General features: G+C 37.4%; 1 protein-coding gene across 2 annotated transcripts; it reads left to right on the top strand.

The window, feature by feature from the left end:
* The first annotated feature begins 46 nt into the window (after positions 1 to 46).
* LOC144649611 (RAB11-binding protein RELCH homolog) lies at positions 47 to 25,106 on the top strand. Of its 2 annotated transcripts, XM_078509137.1 has the most exons (31): positions 47 to 300; positions 1,695 to 1,787; positions 2,601 to 2,672; positions 3,739 to 3,806; positions 4,377 to 4,490; positions 7,971 to 8,221; positions 8,906 to 9,233; positions 9,851 to 9,936; positions 10,449 to 10,524; positions 10,827 to 10,922; positions 11,429 to 11,541; positions 12,191 to 12,281; positions 12,679 to 12,750; positions 12,930 to 13,070; positions 13,737 to 13,901; positions 16,996 to 17,146; positions 18,106 to 18,153; positions 18,239 to 18,401; positions 18,527 to 18,552; positions 18,649 to 18,746; positions 19,048 to 19,096; positions 19,214 to 19,287; positions 19,558 to 19,664; positions 21,400 to 21,499; positions 21,797 to 21,879; positions 21,986 to 22,049; positions 22,626 to 22,764; positions 23,094 to 23,210; positions 23,941 to 24,029; positions 24,107 to 24,168; positions 24,271 to 25,106. In XM_078509137.1, exons 1-31 carry the CDS (start codon positions 57 to 59, stop codon positions 24,398 to 24,400), a joined length of 3,510 nt encoding a protein of 1,169 aa, XP_078365263.1. In that variant the 5' UTR covers positions 47 to 56; the 3' UTR covers positions 24,401 to 25,106. The 2 variants fall into 2 exon arrangements, with proteins under 2 accessions (XP_078365263.1, XP_078365264.1); XM_078509138.1 differs by lacking the exons at positions 47 to 300; positions 1,695 to 1,787; positions 2,601 to 2,672; positions 3,739 to 3,806; positions 4,377 to 4,490 and adding an exon at positions 4,778 to 5,683 and having other exon boundaries at positions 7,475 to 8,221.
* Positions 25,107 to 27,836: the final 2,730 nt, after the last annotated feature.

Below are 27,836 nucleotides of genomic sequence, written 5' to 3'. Positions count from 1 at the left end.
AGGCTCAGAAATATTTCTTGGTAGCCGCGCCTCTGGGAGATAAATAGCTTGACAAAATGGCGGATGCAGAGGAGGAAACCGAAGTACATCCGCCGCGGCTATCTGCGAGCGATTTCGATATATTTGCAGAAAAGCTCTTGACGCACCAGCTCCTGTTAACTGCGCTTGAGCTGCACACAGAATTGGTTGAAGTAGGACTGGAGATTCCTCGTCTACGTGACTTCTTCTCCAATCCTGGAAATTTCGAACGACAATACCAGACCAATGTCAGCTCACGAGATGCGCCCTCCCCCGTAATACGTAAGAATTATATGATAAACTAAATGGATCAAACATTTTTATGTTATGAATCAGTAGTAAATGTGATGTAAATTGTGTGTCTTAACGATTGTTTTGTTTACTTAAGACCGATGTTTTTGCTTTACCATGTATATTTTGTGTTCATTTTAAGCCGGAAATTGGTTAATGACCGCAGTTATGCTCAACATCTTTCTTGCTTTCCTCGTTAATTGAAGAATACTGCGGGTGTAGAAAGGACTAGTAGATTATATCATAAATTATTTCACGTATTTTTATATTAATTTTAAATATTAAAGCCTTCATGTATTTTAACAGTTGGTGACATTAAGCTCTGCCAGTGATCGTAGAGTGCTAATTGTTTTAAATTACAATAGTATGGTTCCCCTTCTCCTCACCCTTAACATAAATAATTCAAAATTTGCATAACTCTATATGTGCAGGTGGCCCGCATGATTTATATATGCTATGCTGATCGGATCAGTTGTTGAGATTTATATAAATGCACTGCACCTTTCCCTTTATAACTGTATTAAGGGCCCACTGACGGATTTCTCGCGCGTTGCTAAGGTGCTAAAAGAGTGCGCGCTGTATTGCGTGTACGGGTTACTCACGCTATCTGTACGCGCCAGATGTGCAAAAAAATTTCCTTTCGAGCTCTTCTTCAAACTCGCCAAATAAGATGAAACAATAAGAACTACCGAAAAACTTCCTGACTAATAGTTGACTTCACATCTGAGAATCAGTCAGACTAAATTGAACCAGTAAAAGCAGTTTTTTTACACATGCAAATAATCTCAAAAGCGTACGCGTACAACTAGCGCGCGCACTGTTCTCTTTTCAGATGAATTACGCATACGTTAACAAAATGATTTCCGGTTTGCAGAAAAAATCTAAATACATGGCGATCTTTAATTTGATTCACTTTTTTTCGACGTTATATTTTTCCGACCTGGGTCGGGAACATAACTAAGTATTCATTTGCTTAAATCATTTTTAATAAAAATTTTATGGACAAATCAATATTTTAAATCTCTCTAAAAAAATTATTTTCCATGATGAAATGAAACCCATACTTACCAAGATACAAAAACAAATACAGATCATGACACCATGAATGATTTTCTGATAACATGCAAAACATAAAAAAATTTAGACTTTTTCTTTATTGGTCACGTGATCATGGGCGTGGCCCGATGACGTCATATTTACGTTATGGACTGAGTAAAAGATTCAACCATAACTAAACAAGAAAAAATGCTAAAACTATATAACTGTGAATGTCCCTAGCAACGGGTCCAAATATATACGTCAGTGGGCCCTTAAATGAAGAAGCAGGTTTTGTTTTTAATAATTAAATTACTATTTTTATTAAATTATTCATGTAATATTTGCAGCTCGAACATCAAGTATAGGCACTATTGATTCACTTGATGACTACACTCGGTATTCTGATGATGGAGTCAGGGAAACTGATGAGAAAGTTGCAGGTACACTCGACAAACAAACAAATCCAGTCCTACCCCGTGTCTTTTAAGAGGCCCTGCCAGGGGGGGTTCCTGTGTCGCTTGTCTAAATTTAAAAATGTGCCTTGTCGCTTTTTTATCGCTCTTTATGTCGCTGTCGGTAATTAAATTGAAGGAAAATTGCTTGTCCTTGTCGGAATTTAAGTTTTTCCAAAAGGGTTGTTGTTTGTCACGATTTTATTAGTATGTTGTCGTTACTTTTTGGGCCATGTCGCTTGTCGGAATTTACCCTGGCAGGGCCTCTTTTAAGTGAGAAGATGTGTATGTTGTTCTTCAGTTTTACCCTTGGTACAATTTGATATTTTCCTTAGTTCTGGTTTATATGATAATGATAATGAATTTAAAACAAAGGACAACAACAAGTTGTACTGAGGGTAAAATTGAACCACAACATGTATAATTGAAGAGATCAATAATAATGTAAAGCAAAATCAATTATAACTTAACATAGATTTGTTTATAAACTGTTATTGTCCTTTTACAAGTTAATAACCTAGCTAATCTTTTCCAATCAGGCCTTTTAAGAAATTTTAATATTGTGTATCCCTTTAGTTCTAAAAGTATGAAAACATTTTTCAAAAAACAAATTAATCAATTTCTTATTTATTGATTATATTACATGCATGTGCACTATCCCAGGGAAAAGGTGATGGATTAATTAAGAATTCACTTGTAAATAAAGAAAAATTATCATATTCTGACGTTATATTGAGTTATTTCATTTATCCTTTTTACCTGTCACTGTAAACATGTCATTGTCTTATATTTCTATTTTAGTTTTAGAGTTTGAACTGAGGAAGGCTCATGAGACTATCAAGGCATTGAGAGGATCTCTGACAGAAGCAACTGGTAATCTTATTTATAGCTTACAATAATTTTGCCAAATAATTCAGATTCACGCTGTACACGTATGTGCACAATAAAACCTGGTCAATCACGCCCAGAGAAAGTCGTACATGTAGTTACCTTATACAAGTCTAAACCCTTTAAGTCACGAGAATGACCAAAATCAAATTTCTCCTTACAAAATCAATACTTAATCAACAGAAAAGGTTATGAGAACTAATAAATAATTATTGTTCACCAAAGTGAAATTGCTTTGATCTTTTAACAAATTCCCCCAACTAATATTACAAGGAAATTTATAAATATCGGTCAGGAGAGTTTGTTTGTGGATACGGGGGCTTACAAGTTAAGCACTGGCAGTGTCACACTCCAGTTAACTGATGATACACCAGAAATGTAGTTGCCATAATTTGTTAGAAAATCCAAACCAGGGTGATTTTGTGGAGATTGCCATTTTGCTAACAGATACCTTTTACAAAACACAGTCTATAATAATAATAAGGTTTTTTGGGCGCATTTAAAAAACTCAATGCGCTTACATTTCTATATTAAAAAACTTAGCTAAAACTAATATAATGTTATAATTTTTCTAAGACACTAAAAAATAAAAAAAGGAAAAACAACTAATCAAAGGAAAAAATTAAGGTTACATAAAACTAGGTTAGCCCAATAAAAATAGATCAACAATAAAATTTCCGAAACAAAAATGTTTTTAGTGCAGATTTGAAAGTCGAAAGAGATGGTGCATTTTTGAGAGAGTCCGGTTGGCTGTTCCATAGTATAGGTGCAGAGAAAGAGAAGGCACGTTCACCGTATGTCACAGAGTTCACAGTAGGGACAGTAAAAAGTAGTTTAGAAGATGAGCGTAAGTTCCGTTGCGGGCGATATTGTTGTAGGAGGGGCGACAAGTAGGCCGGGCAGAGTCCATGAATAATTTTAAAAGTGATGAGTAGAAGTTTAAATATAACACGTGATTCAATAGGTAGCCAGTGTAGGAATTGGGGAGACAAGGAGATTTATAAAGGGCAAGGTCTTGTGCAATTAACAAAAGGTTTTTATTTCCTTTTAGAAACTGAGACTCCGGGTCCTGAAAGCAGCCAGGGTGATAAATCAGAGAACGAACATGCATCTGGTGGGGTAAGGCACCAAAAGGTGTTCAATGGACACACAGTTCCACGACGACTTTCGATTGAAAAGCTCTCTCGAGTTCGTTAGCACACACATTCATCTCAAATGGAACTTATCTTACGAGTGAAAAAAGACAAACCGATCGTTGCCAACAAATCAGCAATCTTTCCAATCAGGCAAACACTTCGAACTTTAGTTGACAAAACGGCAAAAACTCTCGCGAGAGTTAATCGTTTTCTCGTAAGATAATTGCCGTAATTTATGCCAGACATTTCCGCTTGGTTGATTCTCGCGATACGAGAATCTCGTCTCGCGAGAGAAACAAGACGAGAGGTGGTAACTTACTTTTGAGCGGTACTGTATACATCTAACTATTTAACTCAAAATGCTTATGTGTGCTACAATGTAATTTGATCAATTTTAAATGGATTTTTAAAGCATGTTGTGTGTGGTGTACAATGTACATGTATATGTATAATACATGTGAACGTCATTAGAGATGATAATCTTATTGCACTTTTCAGAAAGCTCATCAAATCCACAGTGTTAATTAAACAAGTTTTGTGTTATTTTACCTAGGATTCCATAAGGCCTCATGAAAAGCGAGCCTTGAATTTCCTTGTTAATGAGTACTTGTTGAAGAATGGCTACCGAATGACTTCTGTAACTTTCTCAGATGAAAATGCTGATCAGGTGCGGTATAACTGAATGACATATTACACTGTATATTTGTTGTGATTAATGAAGCCCTGCCAGGGTAAATTCCCACAAGCGACATGGCCCAAAAAGTAGCGACAGCATACTAATAAAATTGTGACAAACGACAACCTTTATGAAAAAACTTAAATTCCGACAAGGACAAGCAATTTTCCTTCAATTTAATTACCGACAGCGACATGAAGAGCGATAAAACAACGACACGGCACATTTTTAAATTTAGACAAGTGAAACGAGAACCCCCCTGGCAGGGCCTCATTAATTTACATGAATTTTTGCTTTGCTCATCAATAACATTTTTGATAAACGGTTTCCAAATGTGGAATAAGTGGCTGTGATCACAGAAGGGGCCATAAGACTCCTTCCAAGGGGTGTTGGTGTGTTTCCACAAATATCTGGAATCTTGGAAATGCAACTTCCAGCATTCTGGGCATCAAAAAGAGTGAGGTTGATGATTATTTTTATTGACCCAGGGGCGGATCCAGGATTTCTCAAAGGGGGGTGGCTGTTTACCAATATTTTTGTTTACTATATTGTTCAAGGCCCAGTTTGTTTTTTATGGTAGGGGGGGGGGAGGTTTCGGGCTTTTAGGCAGTTTTTTGATAGTGGAGTGCAAATCATTTTGGGTCTGTGGCCCATATTTAGTGAAGCCAAAGGCTCCTTCCCCGTAGGGGGGTCTGGGGGCATGCCCCCCTCAGAAAATTTTGAAAAGTTGAAGCCTCTTATACGTGATTTCCGCGATTCTGAGCAGCTTCATACAGCTGTCAATTAAGTTATTAAAACACTGTTTTTCCTTGATAATTTGGCAAAATATTCTTTCTTCAACTTACCTTGAGTTATATTTCGGAGAAAACATCTACTTCTTATGAAATGAACAGTGATTGAAATTTAAAGTTGACAAGCCAGGAACTTACAGGAAAGAACAGATATGCGTTTTTTTGCTCACCCACATGCGTGAACATTTTTAGCCCTTGGCAAAGTAGCCTGGGAACAACTTTGGTGACTTTGCTTGCTTTTGAAATCGCTTCGATGCGAAAAAAAGGTACAAAAACGCGCTTAAAAAGATGTAAATGGAGAAGAAAATCATTCCAGCAAGGCTAAAACAACTCTTGAAAGTTAAAAGGAATCTAATTTTTTAAAATTATACACACATGTTTTGTTACATTAAGGTGGCTCGATCGGATTTTTGAGTGACGATACCTTTCAACTTTGAGCAATTTGTATGCCACCGTAAACAATCCAACTGAAAATCGATCAGTACAGCTGTACTAAAGAAAGATGAAAGTTTCGAATGACATAAGATTCATCGAAATCGGAGTAACCATAGCAACATAATGACGTCACCACCCATTTTACATGAGACCGATTTTCTTGTAATAGAGGGATAATTTTTAAAAAAGGTTTCTAGATCTTGGACTTGACATAGTTTTCTCAAGGTCTGCAAAATTTGAAGAATTTCTATGAGAGCGTTTTCGAGAAAATTTTGGATGAAGTTTCTAGGTGCTAAAATACAACAAAAACAAAGCAGACTTAAAACATTATTGAGAAAACGTTCACAAGGCTCGATCAAGTAACATTTTGGCCTTAAGTAAATCTTGTGCTATCTAATTACCTTGGAAGAAAATCTCAGAGAAATCGTTTCATTTGAATTCTTGAAACATCGGCTTGAATATGAACTGGTATGAAGTGTTATTTCGCTTTTTTATCGAAAAAGGGCCTTCGCTTACTAAATTGATCGCAAAATAAAAAGCGCTCGATAGAATTTTTTTAAACTTGGCAGTCAAAAATAAGAATAAGTATGTAATGAAATGTCTAATTTTCAAAATAATTGAAACATTCTAAGGCAGTCAATTTAAAGCCTTAACTCAGGTAAACATTGTACTGTTTTTCACCCTACATCGGATCGCTGCCTCATTATCTGTCTCCATTGTCTCAAGCCGCGTGCATTTGTAAATTTCAGCACATCATAAAAAAAAAAAACAGCCCCTTCATTTCCGAAAACTGTACAGAAACAAGCTAATTTAACAAGCCAAAATACAATCACAACGAGGAATAGGCTAATAAAGCACTTGTATTATCTTCAGTCTCCTAACAGTTTCAAGGTCACGGCAAAATTGTCACAAAAATCTCCAGTAATAAATAATTAGTGATTCATGATCTACTGGAATTTACAAATGCACGCGGCTTGAGACAATAGAGACAGATAATGAGGCAGCGATCCGATGTAGGGTGAAAAACAGCGCAATGTTTACCTAAATAAAGGCTTCGAAATAACTGCCTTAAAATGTTTCAATTATTTTCAAAATCAGATATTTCATTACATACTTATTCTTATTTTTTGACTGCCAAGTTAAAAAAATATTCTATCGAGTGTTTTTTATTTTGCGATCATTTTAGTAGGCGAAGGCCCTTTTTCGATAAAAAAGCTAAATAACACTTCATACCAGTTCATATTCAAGCCGATGTTTCAAGAATTCAAATGAAACGATTTCTCTGAGATTTTCTTCCAAGGTAATTAGATAGCACAAGATTTACTTAAGGCCAAAATGTTACTTGATCGAGCCTTGTGAACGTTTTCTCAATAATGTTTTAAGTCTGCTTTGTTTTTGTTGTATTTTAGCACCTAGAAACTTCATCCAAAATTTTCTCGAAAACGCTCTCATAGAAATTCTTCAAATTTTGCAGACCTTGAGAAAACTATGTCAAGTCCAAGATCTAGAAGCCTTTTTTAAAAATTATGTCTCTATTACAAGAAAATCGGTCTCGTGTAAAATGGGTGGTGGCGTCATTATGTTGCTATGGTTACTCCGATCTCGATGAAACTTATGTCATTCGAAACTTTCATCATTCTTTAGTACAGCTGTGCTGATCGATTTTTAGTCGGATTGTTTACAGTGGCGTACAAGTTGCTCAAAGTTGAAAGGTATCGTCACTCAAAAATCCGATCGAGCCACCTTAAGCCAGAAGTTCATAAAACAGGCCTTTTGAAAATCTCCTATTTTGGAAAAATGGCCTTTCTTAACTTTGAACGGCCGCCTGACTATGAAAGTTGGATGGATATTGTCCTTATTTTCTATTTTAGTATGTTTATTTTTATTTTTCTGGTGGATCAAGGGGGGTGGCTAGCCACCCAATCTACCCCCCCTGGATCCGCCCCTGTGACCACTGCAGAACAGGTTTTTTTAAACAAACCATTAACTTTTTAGAAATCTTAACAGACGGCAGTAAAAGGCCCAGTAACTGCCTTTTATTGAGACCACTGACTGTTAAAAAAGATTCTTTTGAGCAGTTGGTTGCTCTACTCAAACCACCTGCCTACTTCAATTTTTATTCAAACCCCTGATATTTGTGTTCGGCAAGACCAGTTTAACGGGGTATTTGTAGTTCTCTTTTTCCACTGACACTGTGCAAGAGTGTAAAATTCAAAGGCAGGAAATATATTGTACGTTTCTCCAGGACTTTGAAGACTGGGATGATGTTGGTCTGAACACTGCTAAGCCTCCTGATCTGCTGCACCTGTACAGAGACTATGGACATCACACTGTACCTGAAGTCATGCTGGTGTTAAAATCAGTCAAGGAGGAAAAAGCAAACCTGGAGGCTGAACATGCCAAGTTACAAGAGGAATGCAAAAGACTTCAAGAAGAAATTGGAGAGTTAAAATATGAGAATCATACACTGAATGAAACAGTTGAAAACCTTGAGAGGTACAATTTTGAGCATTTAAATCCAGTGTAAAGCAATCTGTGTTAATATCAATCGCACAGGTTGACATTCTTAACTACTTCACCTGGTTGTCCAGAGCATGCCAAGATTAAGCTAAGCCAGGGTTAGCATGAATTTTGATTTTAGTTTTATTAATGACTTTTCAGTGAAGTTTTCTGTTTATATTTTCCACCATTTAGTTTTGACAAAATTAGCGAAATCTTCCTTTGACTAATGACATCTTGTTTGGGCAGCTCAGATTCGAGGAGAGTGCAGGAGAATATTGAGAACACACAAGTGTTGGCAGCCAATCAAGAATGATGTTGGAAATTGCAAGTTCACCCAACACTAGTCACGTGTTATAATCTCGTTTATTCTCAAATAAGCTCACATAACAAGCCACTCCCATCACAGAACACGATATCTGTCGACTGACTTATGGCCCATTCTTATTACAAGAATCAATTGTGTGGTCACGTGATCCTCTATTCATTCAAACTTAGTTAACATCAACTTCATTGGCTGTTCGATTAACGGTCACGGTCCTTGTCACGAGAACAGTCTCCTTTTGTCACGCACCCATAAGTCACGCACCTATACTCTTGTCCATTCTCGTTTTCATTTGGCATTTAGCGGATTACGTCTTTTAAACTTTTACCGTGACGCATTGTATTTTTTGTTGGTAGTGAATTGCGGGAGATGGCTAACTCATCACAGACAACTGTAAGTGCTTCCACAAGCCTTATACAAAACACAAGTTTATCTGAGACAAGTACAGATGGTGTGGTGACACACACGACTGAGGCAACGGCAGAGGAAGCAATTGGCAATAGCCATGAAGTAGCTAATGTTAGTGAAAGGACTGACGAACACAGTGAAGATGATTTAGACAGTAAAGAAAACGTTGATACAAGCGAGGAGTGTGTCGATGGGGGGAATGGGACGAGAATAGATGACGCTGAAATTGATCAAGGAAACACTGCAGATGTCAGCATAGAATCAACACAAGAAAGGGTGAGATCCTGCTTACTTCTGATATGCACACTGTACTTGTGACATGCAGTAGTTTATAGTCGATGTGGTCAATATCAAAAAGAAACAAAGAGACGATAAGTAGCCATACAGGAACATGAAGCTTCAAATTAAGAAGATAATACCTCAGATTACAAAAGGTGAAGCACGAAATTTCTCGATCTTTTTTCCTAGAAAAAACTTTCATGCTCTCTAAACACTGAACATGTATGTGATAAAACTGAATGTATGAAACTTTCTCTGGTACCGTAGCTTTATTGCATAGGTACATCATGTTCTTTCTCGATCTTTTAACTTTGTTGGGGAGCTTACAACATAAATCTGACCACTGAAAACAATTCAGGTTTTCTTGCAAGCATCTGGTGTTCTCTTACAAATGTCAAATCCACAGAAATACGCAAATTTTGTACAGTGACTTTTCACCACATGTATTGTGTTAGGATGTGCTACAAATGTTTAAACTGCAAGAATAGGTTATGATAATGCGTAATTTCCAGTTGGACAAAAGCAAGATCACCCATCAACCCAGTTGTTATTTGTTTAACCGAGTAGGCACTATCTGTAAATTTGTGCATTCAAGGTGTCATTGTTTTCCTCAGCATGACAGCCCTCAAGTCAGCCCTATACCGCCATCTCCACCCGCAGACGACAGTGAAGAGAAGGAGCCTGAGGTGACGTCATCAAGGTACAGTACCACCTCAAATAATTTGGAAATAAGCACGACTGAATTGTAAGGACGTTACCCGCGCAATGCACGGGTTGAAATGATACGAAATCTTGCGCTTCACGAGACGAAACCGGACGGTTCACGGAACAAAATCGCGCAGTTCACGAAAACGAAAAGGCGTAGTTTACCGAACGAAACCGGGCGGTTCACGAAAACGAAATCGCGTGGTTCACGGAACAAAATCGCGCAGTTCACGAAAACGAAATTGCGTGGCTTCCGAAACGAAATCACACGTTTCACGCGTGTTTCACGAAACCGCGCAGTTCACGAAACGAAACCCTGTGGTTCTCTAGACAAAACTGCTCGTCTTAGGAGACGAAATTCAGCGGCTGTTCACGAGACGAAATCGTGCCTTTCCCGAGACGTATCATCGCGAGAGTGAAGACCAATGTAAATCCCGATCCCCTGAGCGCCCACTATTAATTTCAGCTTCAGGGTGTCTTTTACTGAGATTTGGTGTTTATTTTTAGAGTGACGTCATCATCTTTTAGAGACGCACTTCTGTCTTTTACGCATGTGCAGCTAGAGAACAGGCTTTCCAATGAGGTACGTCATGGCTTACCACATTATCTTCAGTTTTCAACTTCTGAGTGGAATAAACTGAAACTCATTGCAATTCCAAAATAGCTAAGCCCCATCACATGATATAAAGAAACTTTCTGATATAATGAGCCTCCCGGTGTATAACGAATCTCCTGGTATATAACGAATGTCCCAGTAACGAAACTCTGTTCATAAGGAACTGCCATTTTATTGTCGTACATACATTTACTATATCGTCTATGCTTTATGTTTGGCATCTGACGAGTACATTCCACTTTACAATTTCTGCCGTTTTTATGTTCAAGGTTTGCAAGCTGTCCAATGCCGACGAGAACGTTGTGCTGATTGTCGCGAGATGCTTGCCTCATATTGTACCTAATGTGTTGTTGAATAAAAGAGAGGTAAGTAACAACAGGTCGACTGACGACTGAAGATAAAGATGGATTGCGAATGACGAACTTGAAAAAAATTGCCGGCCGTTTCAAGATGCATTGTCCGTAACGTAGCTCCTTTAAGATTGCGTAACGAAAAGGGAACGTCTGGGTTGGAGAAGGTAAAAACAGAGGATTTCTTAAAAGAAATTAGTTGCAAAACGTTGCGCGAACTGCCCTTCCTTGCATCCAAACACAGTTTCATCTGTCATAATTTGTAAGCTAAGTGGATTATTTTTAAATTTCAAGGTGCACTGTGCTGTGTATTCATAGCTTTTGAAACATACGACACTGCGTGTTTTATTTTTTTTGTACCAACAAGGCCAAATTAATGTCTATTTTGCGACAAACTAGCCGAAATGGGAGTTCAGTTTTATAAACCACAGTCAAAATTTTTTCTTGTGGTGACGCTTCCAATCATTTTAATTTCACAGAAAAATTGACTTCTTTCTGTTTTTTTTTTTCTCAATTACAAGGAGTTGATTCCAGTCATTCTGTGTTCAGCTATTCACCATCCAGAAGTTAAAGAAAGAGACAATCTTCTTCACATGTTATTTAATCTTATTAAACGACCAGATGAAGATCAGAGGTGAGAGATTAATAAAAAGCCAGCTCTTTACCATTGACAAGCTCCTTTAATTTTTATGTGCTGTATGTGCCCAATCTTAAAAAGGGTATAGTATCATGTGTGTCTGAAAATTGCTTTAAGGTGGCTCAGAACAGTTTCCTGCATTTTTCAGCACCTCAACTTTGACGAATCGATACTACGACTCTTTTTCAGTTGAAACAGATGCCCAATCAAAACAGTTTCAAAAAAATCACTGGTGAACAAGTTAAGACAATTATTTTCAAGAAAATAATAGAAAATTTAAGGTGGCTCTGAATCCATAGGACAGAATTTTTTTAAACTTTGCCAAAAGTTATATCTTAACATGGTAATCATTATTCCATCATAAAAACGGGGGTCACCGAGCTAGTTTTTGAGTTATAAGCACTAAAAAGCGAAAATTAAGGGTGTTTTTAACATATTCTACTGTTGCTATGGTTACCAATGGCGTAATGAAAATGACCACAACTTGCTCAGCAATGATTGGACATTTGTTTGATATTATAATTGCAGCAGCAACTGATAAATATTTGTTGTACTGACCCCTTAAAGTATAAGAGCTGGAAATTGCTGGAAACCGTTATGAGCCTCCTTAATCTCAATCACACCCTTATTTTGTTGTGTTCACCAGACAGATGATTATGAGTGGTTGTGCTGCGTTTGCGCAGGTCGTCGGACCGACACGGATCGAGGCTGAACTTTTACCACAATGGTGGGAACAGGTAAACTGTATTTCCTATTGGAGTTAAGTTAAAAAGTTTTTTTGCAGTTTTAGTAACTGTATCTGGATTTTCACTTGATTGATGCATTATGAAGCACACGAAAAAGAGAGAACCGAAGGCGCGATTTGTTTCGCTTGTCCGACTCTTTCCAATGTGTCTCTCTGACACCCCAAGAATCGCATCCGCAGTTTACTCCCGCGCTAGTTACACGAAAAACGAAAAAATAAAACTGGTTAAAAACTCATGTTACTTGAAACACATTCCTTTGCTTAGATGTTTTGTCCTTTTACGTCAAACTGCTTTTTCAGTCAAATGTTAATGCCATCAATACAAAAATGTTGGTTTGAACTGGTGTCTGGAACATACGAACTTTATCTATATGTGTTGTTTATTGCAGATTGGCCACAAATACGTTGAAAGAAGACTCCTTGTTGCTGAGGCTTGCGGTGGATTAGCGCCATATTTACCGGTAAATAACAAACTTGGATTATGGTTTATATCTGTACTGTGTTTTTGTCAACACCCTAAAGTCAGACAACGCACACATGCTCTTTCTATTTTTTTATATTTCGAGTATTGATGTTAAAGTTTTCCCTCTTTTTGGTTTTGCTAAGAATTTTCCTCACCTCAGTTTTTTTTGTTTTGTAGGATTACATTCGCAGTTCATTAGTATGGTCTATGTTGAAACAAATGCTAAGTGATGATCGAAACGAGGCTGTCCGAGAGGCCGTTACCAAGAGTCTGGCACTAGTGGTGGCCTTTATAGAAAACGAGGATAAATATGAACAGGTACAAAATAAGTATGTGTACTGAGGTGATAAATGTTTTCAATGTTTAAGTCAAGTTCAGTTTTAAATGTGTGTGACGCAAGCAAAGGTGAATGAGTACGACTTTCATGTGGTAAGACTTGTAGTTGTTGCGTGGCCGGTTTTAAAATATTGAACTTGTCAACCCCTGGGATTTGTTTTTTATTGTTTGGATTGCTTTAATATAGGCTAAAAAAACATGGCTTCTGTCTGCTGTTTCCCCTAGCAGAAACAGTAACGATTTGTTTTTGGGAGCAAGTTTGTTTTATTGCAAGGATTATAGGGGGGTTAAGCCTCGAGGCAAGTGGCCCATACTGCCGGAGCGTATCCCGGTTTTGTAAGCATAAAGCTGCTTAGAATATTTCTACTCCCCCTGGATGGGATGCTAGTCCATCGCAGGGTTACCCCCAGCATTATTTCGTCGGTACCCATTTATACTAATACAGCTGGATGAAGAGAGGCACTGAGAGAAAATTGTATTGCTCAAGAACACAACACAGTGACCCCGGCCAGGGCTCGAACCGGACCGTTCGATCCGGAGTCCGGCGCGCTAACCATTAGGCCACCGCGCCTCCCATATTTTCAGTGGAAGAATATAACCTTTAAACCTTTTTTTGTTGTTGATAGTTATGCCATTTTTCCTCTGCAGGCGTATGAACTTTTGGTAGAAACACTATTTGACTCGTCAGAAAAAGTGGCAAAGACTTCCATGGATGTATTTTTATCGTCTTTTGCTATGTGGGCGCAAGACCTTGACAAAATAGAGTCTCATCTTTTTATCTCACTTATCTCCAACTTGGAAAATACTATCAAGGTAATTTGAGTTATTCGAACCAGGACTTAATAATGGTTATTATTCCTTGTAAACATGTAGTTTGTACACCGTCATGGGACGAAGCTCCCAATAGACTGTCAGGGGGAAATGTCATGTAAAAACACAAAAAGTGCCCAAATCTTTTTAATTTAACGAATAGTTTTTCTGTGATGAGTCATTAGTTCTTTAAAGTGCTACTATGATCAAATTTTTGATTTTCATTTTTTCGACGTTTTTGCTTGTTTACAAGCTAAAAACGTAGAATAGGGGTTAGTGGACAAAATTTGGAACCACATATTTGTAAACTCTCAAGGGACTTTTTTAATTTATCAAGGGACTGTTTTAATTTCTCAAGGGATTACTTTCCGCTGTGGGTGATCACTTGCGATCTCGTGAAAAAAAACGTGACTTGTCACATTTACAAACGTTATATAATAATTTTAAAAGTGACATGTCAGCTTTCTTATCTCAACGCACGTGTGTCTGAAAGGCGATCTATAAAAAGCGTCGCACAAACAATAGATTGCGTAACTAAAACACGAATAAATAATCACTAGCACTTACATCGTTTAAAAATTACAAACGTCAAAAGTAAACCATACCAAAAAACTCGCTCTTTTCAAAGATATTATTGAAGTTAAAACAAATGCAAGAGATGGGGGCTTCTTTTAGCTTAGGAGCGGTTAAAAATTAGGCCAAGTTTGGTCGCTACATGTAAGCGCAACCCTAGGTCGTTAGGGACGTGACCTCGCGTTGACAGGGAATGACAGCAATGTTGCATGAATCGGCTTTACAACATGCGATCGTATCTACGCAGTTCGAGTGGAATTTCAGTCAAAGACAGCAAAATTCTTTCGTATTTCATCTTCAAATATAATTCGAAAGCATTCACTGTATATATGGCTTTTGTTTAATCCTGGGTCTTGATATCCGACCCTCGCAGAGCCTAGACAAAACGCAGCTTGAGTGTAACGATTTGTTTACGCCCCAATTATTTGCGCAATGTTTTCTCCGACAGTAGTCGGAAATATCCGTATTTTTTTTCGTGCTTTTTCGTGGAGCAATCGTAACGATACGGCCTTGAACACATTGAACAGCGGTCTTCCCGGCTATAACAAAAAACTCGCTCTTTTCAAAGATATTATTGAAGTTAAAACAAATGCAAGAGATGGGGGCTTCTTTTAGCTTAGGAGCGGTTAAAAATTCGGCCATATTCTATTTCGTCATCAGCCTAGGTCGTTAGGGACGTGACCTCGCGTTGACAGGGAATGACAGCAATGTTGCATGAATCGGCTTTACAACATGCGATCGTATCTACGCAGTTCGAGTGGAATTTCAGTCAAAGACAGCAAAATTCTTTCGTATTTCATCTTCAAATATAATTCGAAAGCATTCACTGTATATATGGCTTTTGTTTAATCCTGGGTCTTGATATCCGACCCTCGCAGAGCCTAGACAAAACGCAGCTTGAGTGTAACGATTTGTTTACGCCGCAATTATATGCACAATGTTTTCTCCGACAGTAGTCGGAAATATCCGTATTTTTTTCGTGCTTTTTCGTGGAGCAATCGTAACGATACGGCCTTGAACACATTGAACAGCGGTCTACCTATAACAATTCAAATATGGCCGGTCGCAAAAACAAAGCGTCGAACGCATATTTTGCTGTTTCATTTGCTAATTTCGCTGCCGTAATCGACTGCCTCGAAAGGTCCTTGCAATTTTAAAGTATAGAATTGTCAGATCTCGGTGAAATTTGCACTGTTAAGGAATATGTGTTTAAATACTCAGCGCGGACAAGCCATTTTTGACAAAATTATATGGCTGCATTTCCTCCGCGAAGATAGGAAATTGTTAAACTAAACTACAAAGAAACTGTAATGATAAGTTCGAAGAACAATGCACAGGATAAACCTTCGACTCATACTTCATGCAAAAACGTCGATATCTCGAAGAGACTTTGATTTACATTTTCGTGAACAATTAGATTTTCTTACTCACCATGCCAAATTTCAATCTATTACGAACATCAGAAGTCGTTTTTTTATAACATTTATTCCATAGAATTTACGGCCGCCATTAATCAACCTTGTTCCAAAGCTTGGTTGCGAATAGGGAGAAAATGACGTCAAAGCCCAAACTAGACTACAGTGATAGAGAGAAACGGCCTAATGTCGCGAGTTTTAAAAACAGTATTGGGAGAAAAGACCTCACACGTCTTATACAAACTGAGTGTAAATGTGACATATGCAGCTAGCCGATATACATTTCTAAATTTTTAATTTTTAATTCTTTACTGCAATTTTTATCTTTCACCTACTTTTATTATAAAATTTTTAATATTCTATTGTCATTTATTTATTTATTTATTCATTTATTTATCTATTTATCTATGTAGTACGGTTCTTTTTTTTTTCTTCTTCTTCTTAGAATTTAAGTGTAAATATTTTAACTTTAAATAGCTTAGATATATAATAATGTAAATAGTGTCCACAATTAGTTTTTTAAGCTAAATACCTCAGACACTTTAATAAAGTATTTCATATTTCGTTCATACCTCACGGGTTGAAATTAGAATAACAATCAGCATAGAAAATTGCACGAAAAACAAGTCCAAAGTTTTTGTTTCTTTTCGCGTGATTTTCAATACATATTGTTATTATAATTTCAACCCGTGAGGTATTTTGGAGCCTTTGACGTCATTTTCTCCCTATTCGCAACCAAGCCTCGGAACAAGGTTGTTTAATGGCGGCTGTAAGTTATCGGAAAGAAACATTAAAATAAAACGACTTCTGATGTTCGTAATGGATTGAAAATTGGCAAGGTGAGTAAGAAAGTCTTATTGTACACGAAAATGTAAAAAAATGTAAATCGAAAATTTGATCATAGTGACACTTTAAGATGCCTGTGTATTATATAAGGCAATGTTATGAGGCAAGTTGTTTGATATTATTGTCAATGTCATTTTGTTGTCTTAGGGCTGTTTGTGTCAGTGGATTTCATGTGACTGAATGCAACTAGTGGTTCTATTGTCTTAGAAAATCGTGACACGTTTTTGCTTTTACTTATGATTTAATAATACTTGTTTAAAAAGGATCTCGAACAGGTTCAGGAACTAGCCAATGCATCAGAGGATATCGAGAAAGTTCACAAGACATTAGAAACCATTCAGACCAGACTTCCTCGCTGTATACAAGTTATTACGCCCCTTATCCCAGCGCTGTTTGCGTCAGTTCTTCGGACAGGTAAACTGTGACATTAAATACACGTTTGGTTTTAACGCGGCAATAAGTACTATTGTATAATCCTTGCTTTTCCTTGTTGTATTTTCGTTGTTTCATAGTTTCACAGTTTCACACTGTAGTTATTTGCTTTTATTATATAAACTGCAGTGGTATAGCGAGTGGTAGCAAATCGAGGAAAATGGTATCACACGTGTGGATAAAAATGATATCCACACATGTGTGATATCATTTTTGACCAATCAGCTCGCAGTTTGCCGTGTTTTAATGCCCAACAAGCCAAATTTTATCGATGTTGAGTCGAAACATATTCGGATCTTCCTCGGCAATCGTCGGTAATCTTCGGAACACTTCGGAAATTTTCGGAAAAGTTCGGAAAATGTTCGGAATCGTTCGTACGACCTTGGGACAATATTTTGAAAATTTTCGGAAATCTTCGGAAAATGGTCAAAAACATCGTAATTAGTAGGTTTATATAATAAACAGAATAATACATGTTTGCTTGGATATATGAAATTTATCTTCTCGTGTTCAAAACCTGTTCAAATTTGAACACTCGAAGGTAAATTTTTTATATCTCCGCGCAACCATGTATTATCCTCTATTTATTATTCAACAAAATGCGCGCGCTGCCCATATATGGTCAAAATGTTAACGTTATCTGTCATCCGCACATAACAGATATCCTGCGATAATGTGTTTCGTTGACAATTGGTTGAATAATAAAACAATTATACTGCTCAATCTTGCGGAATATCGTCTGATTTTAGCCAACTCGGCCTACGGCCTCGTCGGCTAAGTATCAGGCGATATTCCGCGCGATTTCGCAGGATAATTGTTAATTATTCTCGCCTTCTCGAAAATACTCACACATAAAACAACTTCACAAACCCTTTTCTGGCTTTCTCACGTCCCTATTTGGTCAACTTCTAAGTTTCCTATCTTTCTGTTCTTTTTCTCAGCGCCATTTGCCAAAAAGCCGGAAGATGTTGAACGCTACAACGTACCAGGTAGGTTTTTTTTTTACCGTGATTACCAAACGAACAGGAAAAATATAATATCATAGGTGAATGACTGTTGATTTCTTTGCACAAGTTGCACCAGACAGATTTTTACCACCATCATCACCGCTGACCAATATCGAGACGATTTTTGGCGGGAACCAGACAGTCGCCTTCCATGTTCGTCGATTTGACAAACACGTGTCAGAAGATCACTTTGATTCATGGGATAGTCTGTCTTGGATTCATTACGAATGGTTAGTAGGTCTGCAAAGTACCTTAACTTGTTTGCTAGTCAATATGTAGCTAGTGCATACAACCTCATTGATCGACTTCTAGGTTAAACGAGGACTCGTATTTAATGAATTCCTTTTCTTTGCAGCTTACCAAATCTATGTGAAATTGTAGGTAAGAACATTTTGTATCTATAATTGCTTAAAACACTTAAAAAGTTTTTGTTTTCTTGGTTAAAGGAATGTACCAAGTTTCATTTTGTCATTGCAGGAAAAGTTCATGTGTCCTTGACAGACTGTGTACAGAAATTGATTTTACTTTTTCGTTCGTTGTGCATCACTTTTGGGAAACCATACTCAGATAAAAAGGTAAGGATTGATTGTAGAAAAATGCATTAATATTGCAAAGGACTGCTGCTACGAAACAAATGTCGGAGAGGTATTGGAGGGTTGATTTTGATAAGATAAAGATAAGATAAGAACTTAATTTAACGTGGCACTCCACTTAGTTAAAAGCTACTTTACAGGAAGCCCACAAATAAGAAAACAAAATGACTGCACACAGAAGAAAAATAGATTAATTTGTAAATCCTTTTCTTTATTTATCTTTTAAACTGAACGTAATTAAATTTAATGCTTAAGCTTTATCTGTTTTCACTTTTGTTTGCAGATAAAACCATTTTGTATGGAAAGACTAAATGTTCTTGCTTTAAAAGATGGTTAGTATTACAGTTATCGAACATCCCGTAACTGTAGTTTATTCTGTATATTGTTTCTTTTCAAGCGTAGTCTGTTGTAATTGTATTGTAGACAAACTTGTCTTTTCTGGTTTATAGAAAGACGAGAACGTCTCCTATCCAGTGCTTCTCTTCCTGTTCTGGCCGCTGGAGTCCTAGGCTGCTTTGAGTCGGTACGTTTTAACATCCAACTCTCGCCAGAGCGGCTGTGTTTTCATAACGTCCTTAAAATTGTTCCCGTCATGGTTTTTTTTTTATCTCATCTAATCAACAGTACTTATCACCGTAGAAAATTGTAATTAAGTACAGACAGAAAAATATAACTTTTACTCAATCAAATGGAGTACAGTATGAGAACTGTACGGGAAGAAATTAGGCTTGAAATTATCATGAGAGCAACTTTGTCATCTTGGACACCAACTTTTGTGATATGCCATTATTAGGAAGAAGACACGTCTGAACTGACGTCATTGTTACGTCATTCAGTAATTGCATTGGCAGAAGCCTCGGCTCCACTCGACGGTCCATTAATAATGTACCAGGAATTAAGGTGAGTTACAGCTACCTTCAAATTAAGTTTATCTCGCTAGTAAAACCGCCTAGGTTATATGTAACTTTTTACCCCCACATGGACAGTTTCAATTGATTGTAGATGTGGAATGTTCTTACGTTTTTGCATTGTTGAGCTCTACAATTAATTATAACGTCATATTTCGGCGCGGTGGGAGGCGCGGTGGCCTAATGGTTAGCGCGCTCGACTCCGAGTCGAACGGCCCGGGTTCGAGACCTGGCCGGGGCGCTGCGTTGTGTTCTTGGGCAAGACACTTTACTCTCACAGTGCCTCTCTCCACCCAGGTGTACAAATGGGTACCGGCGAATTTACTGCTGGGGGGTAACCCTGCGATGGACTAGCATCCCATCCAGGGGGGAGTAGCAATACTCCTAGTCGCTTAATGCTACGGAAACCGGTATAAGCTCCGGCTGTATGAGCCTCATGGCTCGGACACAGACTTTACATATTTCGGCGGGTTTTACCGCGCTTTGCGCCAGGTACAAGTTTTTTACTTCCATTTCTGATTACTTCATTGGTTAACCCTTAAACTACCAACAACGCATATTTGCGTAGAAAATTCCAGCAGTGATTAAAAAATCTGCAGTCTTCGCATATCTGGACACACGATAGTAATGATCCCTTGTTCTGGCAAAGTGATAATTTTCATAGCTTTAAAAGCCAACTAACTGACTACAGCTCTAGATTTTAGTTGTATATGGCTGTTTTTCCTGCAGCAAATCCGAAAATGCCCGTTTTTTTACTCCAAAGGACAACAACAAAAAAACACACATCTTTGCCTCCAATTTTTTTTAATGAAAAAGTAATTCTGAATCCAAAAGTGTACAATTGCAGCAAACTTCAAGCCTATCCTTTCCGTTCACCAAGAAAAATTCTCATCAATCTTTCAGCAGACTAAGCAATTACCATTCGATGAGAGCAATGCTTGCAAACCTGTAATTTCCTTATTGGTGACCGAAAGGAATGACTGGGTAAAACTGCCTTGTCGGCGAAATGCAAGTACGTTTTTTATAAGTGTCGAGCCACCCAATCCTACCGGCAAAATACTTTACCGACTGCATTTTTTGGAAGTCAAAAGTTGTCCAAATTACCTTGGCAGGTCTCGGAATCCATCCACAGAACGGCCAGAGAAACAATTTCATTCATGCACCGCCATGTTCCAATACAAATGTTTTTGGCGTTCCAATCGTCGTCAAATCATCTTACACCTCTGGTTTCTTTCAGAAGTTTGCCTCTACCCACCATTCTAGCTTAATGATGCCAGCCTGGGGGCTTCTGCAGTGGGAAATGACTTGGAAAAGCACTTATAAACGAAAATTTTGCCAGATTCGAGCCCGTGTGCTCGCTTATCAAGAAAGCAACGGCTGAATGCTGACGTCACAATAAAAATTTGAGCCCTTGGTGTTTTGAAACACCACATATCAATTACTTGAGCTTCTTATATGCAATCATGAAATTCAAAAGATTGCTTAAGCCCAGAAAACTGCTGAAAAAATCCCAGAAAAGGGGTAATTTAAGGGTTAATTTTATTTTGTTGTGATTAGTTAGATTCCACGACCTTGGTCTTGGCTTTACAACATTTGTCAGACACGAGTCAGTTGAAACATTTTATTTTAAATGATTAATGTTTGAAATAAACACGCCACTAGGCTAAGCATTCTCAATTTCTGGCCAAGTTCAATAATCATTACTGTTTATGTTACTGTTATTTCAGTACTTCGTCTCGGTATCATGACGTTCTCATTGGTGTTCTGTGGGAAATTGTTGTTCACTCCAACGCGTCTGTTCGCTGCTGTGCAGCTCCATTATTTACTGTAAGTCAACTAAGATAAAAAATATTAAAGATGATATGTCATGATAAGAAATATCCATGAAAATTTTAGTCTGTTTTTTTTTTCAAGCTCCTCTTTCATAATCCGTCTTGATTGTCTCAACTATTCTTGTTGTTCTTTTCTTCTTTTTTAGTTTTTTGTCGAGGTATTACCTTTTGATATTACTGTTTGCAATTCGAGGTCGCCTTTGATTTGGAAATTTCAAATTACCTGTCATTACCCGTGTAAGGATTTATTGTAGTTATGTGTTCGTTATATTTACCTTTTGCCTTTTTCCAGGTTCTAATGAAAGGTGTTGATTTGGATTCAATAAGCAGAAAGGTTCTACCAGCTCTTGTGACGTTAGCTTCGGATTCTCAAATGTAAGTTTAACAGGTCATCCATAACTCTTAATAGCTCTCAACATAAGTTTTCTTCCGCCACAAGTATACTAAAATGTAATTTCAATATATTCAATTTATATTACAGGTCAGTAAGGACGGCGGCTATTCCTGCATTTGGTGCAATAGTAGAAAATGTCACAGATAAAACGGTAAGAGATACTCTACAAGTATTTAACACCTTGTATTCTTATGAACCTTATCCCATACCTGTTATGATAGATATTTTGTCTACTTCTTTTATGGACCTCAAATTTCAACGAATATCTGACAAATTCAGCTAAATACGCGAAATTCTAAACCGCCCAAAATACAATATTATTTCTCTCTATCTCAAATCATACACAAAATCACGTGTTCAAATACAGATCACGCGTTTAAAAACGTAACAGTCCGCGTGACAGAGGTTAAAGTGCAAGAGTTACGAAACAAAGCCAAAAAGTCTGTGAAACCTGTTAGTGGGCCATATCAATCAATCAATCAATCAATCAATCAATCAATCAATCAATCAATCAATCAATCAATCAATCAATCAATCAATCAATCAATCAATCAATCAATCAATCAATCAATCAATCAATCAATCAATCAATCAATCAATCAATCAATCAATCAATCAATCAATCAATCAACAACAATCAAAGTCAATCATTCAATCAATCAATCCATTTATTAATGTCATGGCACGGGATGAGATATATATCTATGATGTTTTTTTTTCTGTGCAGATTTTAGAAAAAGTTTATGTACAGTTCCAGTCATTTCTTGAAGACCCACAATACAAAGATCAACATGAACTTCAGGCGACGATGATCAGAACGTTTGGCAAAGTCGCACCTCACGCCGAGCCGCATTTTAGGGATGAAGGTATAGTTACGAGGGGAAGGGGATGTTTTGAATTTATTTGTTGTGGAAATGTAATGCACTCACATTTATTTCATTTATTTTCTTTTTTCATGCTTGAGGTATGCTAATATTGTTATTAAGTTACTAAAAAATATCGTATGTTTTTGTTATGTTTGTGTTTCATCGTCGTTATTTTGGAACATGGAGTAACAAACCGTCTCGAGTGTTGGGGACATCTGTGTTTAGTGTACTTTGAGGCAATAGAGATGCTATCATTTAGTATTTCATATCTTCTATCGGCAGTTACAGTGATAAAGTAACACTTGCTTATTGTTATTTTTTCCTTTTAGTTCTCTTACCACGGTTGGTCGTCATGGCAACAATAAACAACCAATCACAAGACGAGGATAGGCGGAGGGAGATTGCTCTCGAGTTGATGGAAGCTTACGTTTCTTTGACGTGTTGTTGTATCTTTTTTTAAGTTCTGACTTTATTCCACGTATTCCGTTACTTTTCTTCTTAATACATGGCACATTTTCTATGCTATGACTGGAAAAAGCCTTCGTTCAGGTCGCTATATTAATTATGAGAGTTTCTTTTACCTGTTTTGTTTTATCTAGCGTACACTCTTATCGTGGTTGGAGTAGGGTGGTATTCGCACAGTCTTCGGGGTACCTGCGATAGATTATAAGCCCATCCACAATCCCGGACGAAACCAGTTGAGACAAACGCATTTCACAGTTTTTCGCGAATGTCTTGACTGGCAAGATTGTTAAAAACATGTTATCCCCCTATCCCCCAAATTAATGTTGTTTTATGGGGTTTGCAGTTCACCACGCTTTGTTTCCATAAAACGACAACATTGAGGGGGATTGACAAAAATGAGCTGCAGTACCAAAATTGGTGAAAATTAGCAGTGTCTCAACCGTTTTGGCCGGGACTGCAGAGGGTGTAGCAATACTCCTATAGTCGCTTAAAGCTACGAAGCCGGAGTTAGATACCTGCTGGGTGGACTGGGATGTCTTTATCTATGTGTCAAGCAAATCTTGTTTTTCTAGGCCCTGCAATTTTGTTTTTTTATTCTTTCAGCAATTACCAGTATATTGTGTATCATGTGTTTTGTCATCTTTGCATTTTGAACAGGTTACGAAAAAAAAGAAAAAAGAAAACGTTGCTTTTTTCCTTAACCATTCTGAGTCATTTCTATTGAAGTGTTAAACGATTACATCATCCCAGGACTCCGCGCGGTCAAACAAGACATCGAGGCTCTTGCACCGGAATGCGAGGTGAGACGTTTTAGTTATAATTTGAGTTAAGTTAGATTTCTTTTGCAACTGATTTTCCTTTCGTTGCTTTTTGGCAGGAAACCGTTCAGCTGCTTCTTAAAGAATGTGAAGTTAAGGCAGACCAGAAAGCATTCGCACAGTAAATATCTGTTATGACAATTGTTCCACTCTTTTTTTTTTTTTTACTTTTTTTCTAATCTATGAAATTTATGATTCTCTTCCTTCTTTTTTTGTATCACAGTCTTGCAGCAGGAAGCAAAATAGGACAGGAAATCAAAAGCACGTTCATTAGTGGATTTCATAGATTAAAAGATGCCCCGAGACCTAAAATGGCGGACATTTTTAAAAAGAAGGACCGCTTTGATTCATGACATGCGCCATGATAGCCGCTAGAACTGCAATGGGGCTGGTCAGCGGTACCCATGTAGCCATACCAACTTGGTGCCGGTTGTCTAGAAGTTATTGGCTAGTTACGATAAAGGCTGGGGATGGTATACTCATGTTGGATAAAATGTTAACAAGGAAAGCAGCTTAGAGGACAAAGAAAAACCACTCCAGTAAATATAAGGCTGATATCTTGGAAGAGATCACAGGATGACTTGAAGATGTCCTCATGAGAGATTGATTGCCGAGTTCATTGTGTGGATTTTTTCTAGAATCATACGCGGATCCAGAGTTTCAGACTTCCGGTCCAAATTCAAAGGAAAAGTGAGCACTCATTAAGTCAGACCATTGTTAAACATCGCAAAACGCAATAGCCTGACTTAATGAGTCTCACTTTTCTTTTGAATTTGGACCGGAAGTCTGAAACTCTGGATCCGTGTATTAGTATCCAGTCTTAAAATTGAAGGGATATGATGCAGTGACGACTTTGATAGAGAAAAGTTGCACAAATATGTTATTTGCAGTGCGGGCCGTGAGCTGTCGACCTCTGCCTACCAGCCAAGGAAAGTGAACAAATAGAGTCGGGAAATAGCTCTCACAAGGTATCACGTGAAAGGTTTGCTTCCCTTCGAGAGAACAATAGAAAAAAAAAAAAAAAAAAACAGAAACAATGCCGCTAGCCCCCAAAAACAATAGCATCTGCTACTCTAGAGGACGAGTCACACAGCGGTCAAACGCAAAAGTTGACGTCACATCCGGTCTTTGCCGCCTCGAACTTTCGACTCGAAAGTGGGCAAACTTTTGCAAGAAATTGTTAAAGAAATAGTACGGTGAAAGAACAGTTCAAGCTGGGACACTCAGTGAAGATGAATTATCAAATTGCCAATCCATAAGCGGCGTATAAACCTTAACTTTCCAGGGACGGCGTTAACTTTTGGCTTTAAAGCAAAAGTTTAGGAAAAATTTAAGACTTTGTATGGAAAATTTTGGCGGCAATTACACATGAACTGCGCACGCGCGCTGCGTTTGACCGCTGTGTGAGGACGAGTAGAATCACAAGCTTACGACAGCTGCAACACTACTGAACAAATATACCCAACTGTATATGAATTTGAAAAAGTTATACACATGGTGACCAATTTTGTTATTATTACGAGAGTTATGTTATACATTTTTTAACATGCTAAATGACGTGGTACCTTTTTTCTTTTTTTAAAATTCGAGTTATTTAGCATAATATGTTTTCTACTTGTGTATTTGGAATTTTTTTTTCTAACTTTTGCACCTCTCAGGTGTTTGAAATGTTGACGAGAAAACGTCTGTAAATGTGAACGGTGAATTAAGACTCGAAGGCACACTAAAAACTCCTGCATTGGTTCTAAGCTTAAACAAGTTTTCAATTTCAGAATAGTAATGTGTGAATTAAATAATATATGATAATGTTAAGCCTTACGGATTTGATATAAGCATGCACAACAACTGTTATATTTTTTTGGCCAAATTTTGGGTTGTTTGTTTTTTCTTTTTTTTAAAATTGCTTTTTCTTGCATACGTAACTTCTTTACATTTCGCATAGGTCATGTGACGTTTTGCATTGGTCAAGTGTTTTAACGATAAATTGTTTCTAGGTTATAAGGAATCAGGCAAGTGATCGCCACAGGCAAAATAATAATGATGTGTTACCAAGTTCTTCCAACTTAACTCTCACAGACAAAAATATTATATGTTAGACAATGGGAATGTTCAGAGCTTTCTAAAAGCTTAGGAATATTAATTGTACAAAATAACAAGTCGTCAGTAAACTCAAATGTACGTTTTGTTAAATTTTAAAATAAAATAAAAGGATTAAAAATAGAATTTATGCAATTTGTTAAGTCGGGAAAAAGTACGTTAACAATTTTAGTTCATCAGAAAAATGTCATGTATTTGTTAGTACGGCGTTCGTGAAAATTGTTATAAATTAAAACTGAGGAGAAGCAGATATTTTGTAGACGTCCACAGAGAAAGAAGTATTCTTAAATATTCGCTTGGGTAAATAAAACGTACTCTACGTGACGACAATGAATAAAATGTACATTTTTTAAAAAAAGTTTGAATTCGTACTTTTATGTCTTGTACTTAAAATGAAAGCGTATTCTATGATTCGTCAAGTATATGGGGTACAGGTTGACGTGGCATGTCACTGTTTACAGAACTTGATGTTGCCACGACAATCATGATTTCATCTTTTTAAATTAATAAAAACAATTCAAATACTTTCAGTAAAATATTGCATCATTTTATTGGGTTTGCTTACTTTTGAGGCAGTTTTGTGGTTCTCCGAAGTCATGGAAAAATTAAGAAATCCAAGATCGCGTCTGTTCGGAAATGATCGCGTTATTTGAACGTAATGTGCCGTCATGATATCTTATTTCCGGCTTTAAAACAAATATTGTTTGGTAATCTTTATCCCCTTCAAGTTTTATTGTCGTAGCGTCAAAACACTTGGAGTTAGGGAGGGGGCGAATTTATCACATCCCGCTCTGCTTTGGTCGAAAAGGTCTTAAAACGTCCTTCCTGAATAGGGTTAAACGAAGTGACTGTCGCAATGATCATCCACAAAGTTTGCAATTTTTCAAGAGTTTTTTTAAATATATTCTTCATTTTACGAGGTCTTCAAGTCACTGGATTTTTGTTTTTCGCGCTCTAGTGGAGCTCATGTCTCTTTTACGTTACACGATATTGTAAGATCATTAAACCGTGGTCTGTACGCCTGACTACAAGTTAACCTTCAAACAAAACGCTGATAAAACTAGGAAATGTCTCTGTTTAACAACAACAAATAATGACGTTTTGTTAATATTTTAGTCATGGGCATAAAACAACTTTGAAAGGGGAGTTTTTTTTGCTATAAATGGGCAAGCAGGCAAATAATGACTTATTGTTGTACTTTTTCTTTTCAATTTGCGTTGGTCATAGGCACAAAAAACGGCTTGTAAGGATAGTTGTTGCTATAAATGTAGACTTGCTCCAAGTCGACCTCGTTTAAATGGATGAGAGCCAGAAGCGATCGATAGCGAGCATGGTCGCGCCCTGCAAGCGAACGAGGTCGCTTGCTCCAAGTCGACCTCGTATAAATCGATGAGAGCTAGAAGCGATCGATAGCCGTAAGCGAGCGACCGTGCAAGCGAACGAGGTCGCGAAGCGACCGAGAAAAAAAAAATTAAAAGGACTTTGAGAAAGTCTACTATAAATTGGCAAGCAAGCAAATAGGAAAATGAACGAACGAATAAAACTCTACTGATTATGATTGGACAATCTTCATTTGCAAGTTAATTGATGTTTCACCATGGTTTCTTTGCCTTTTTATGTGATATTGAGTTGGCAGCTGTTATGGAAATAAAGTAATCACGCAAATTCAAGACACCCAAATATAAGAAAGTT

This window comes from Oculina patagonica, chromosome 4, assembly GCF_052425735.1.
Source record: "Oculina patagonica isolate OP01 chromosome 4, crgOcupat, whole genome shotgun sequence".
Lineage (NCBI taxonomy): Eukaryota > Metazoa > Cnidaria > Anthozoa > Scleractinia > Oculinidae > Oculina > Oculina patagonica.
This window is presented reverse-complemented; position numbering and strand designations above follow the sequence as displayed.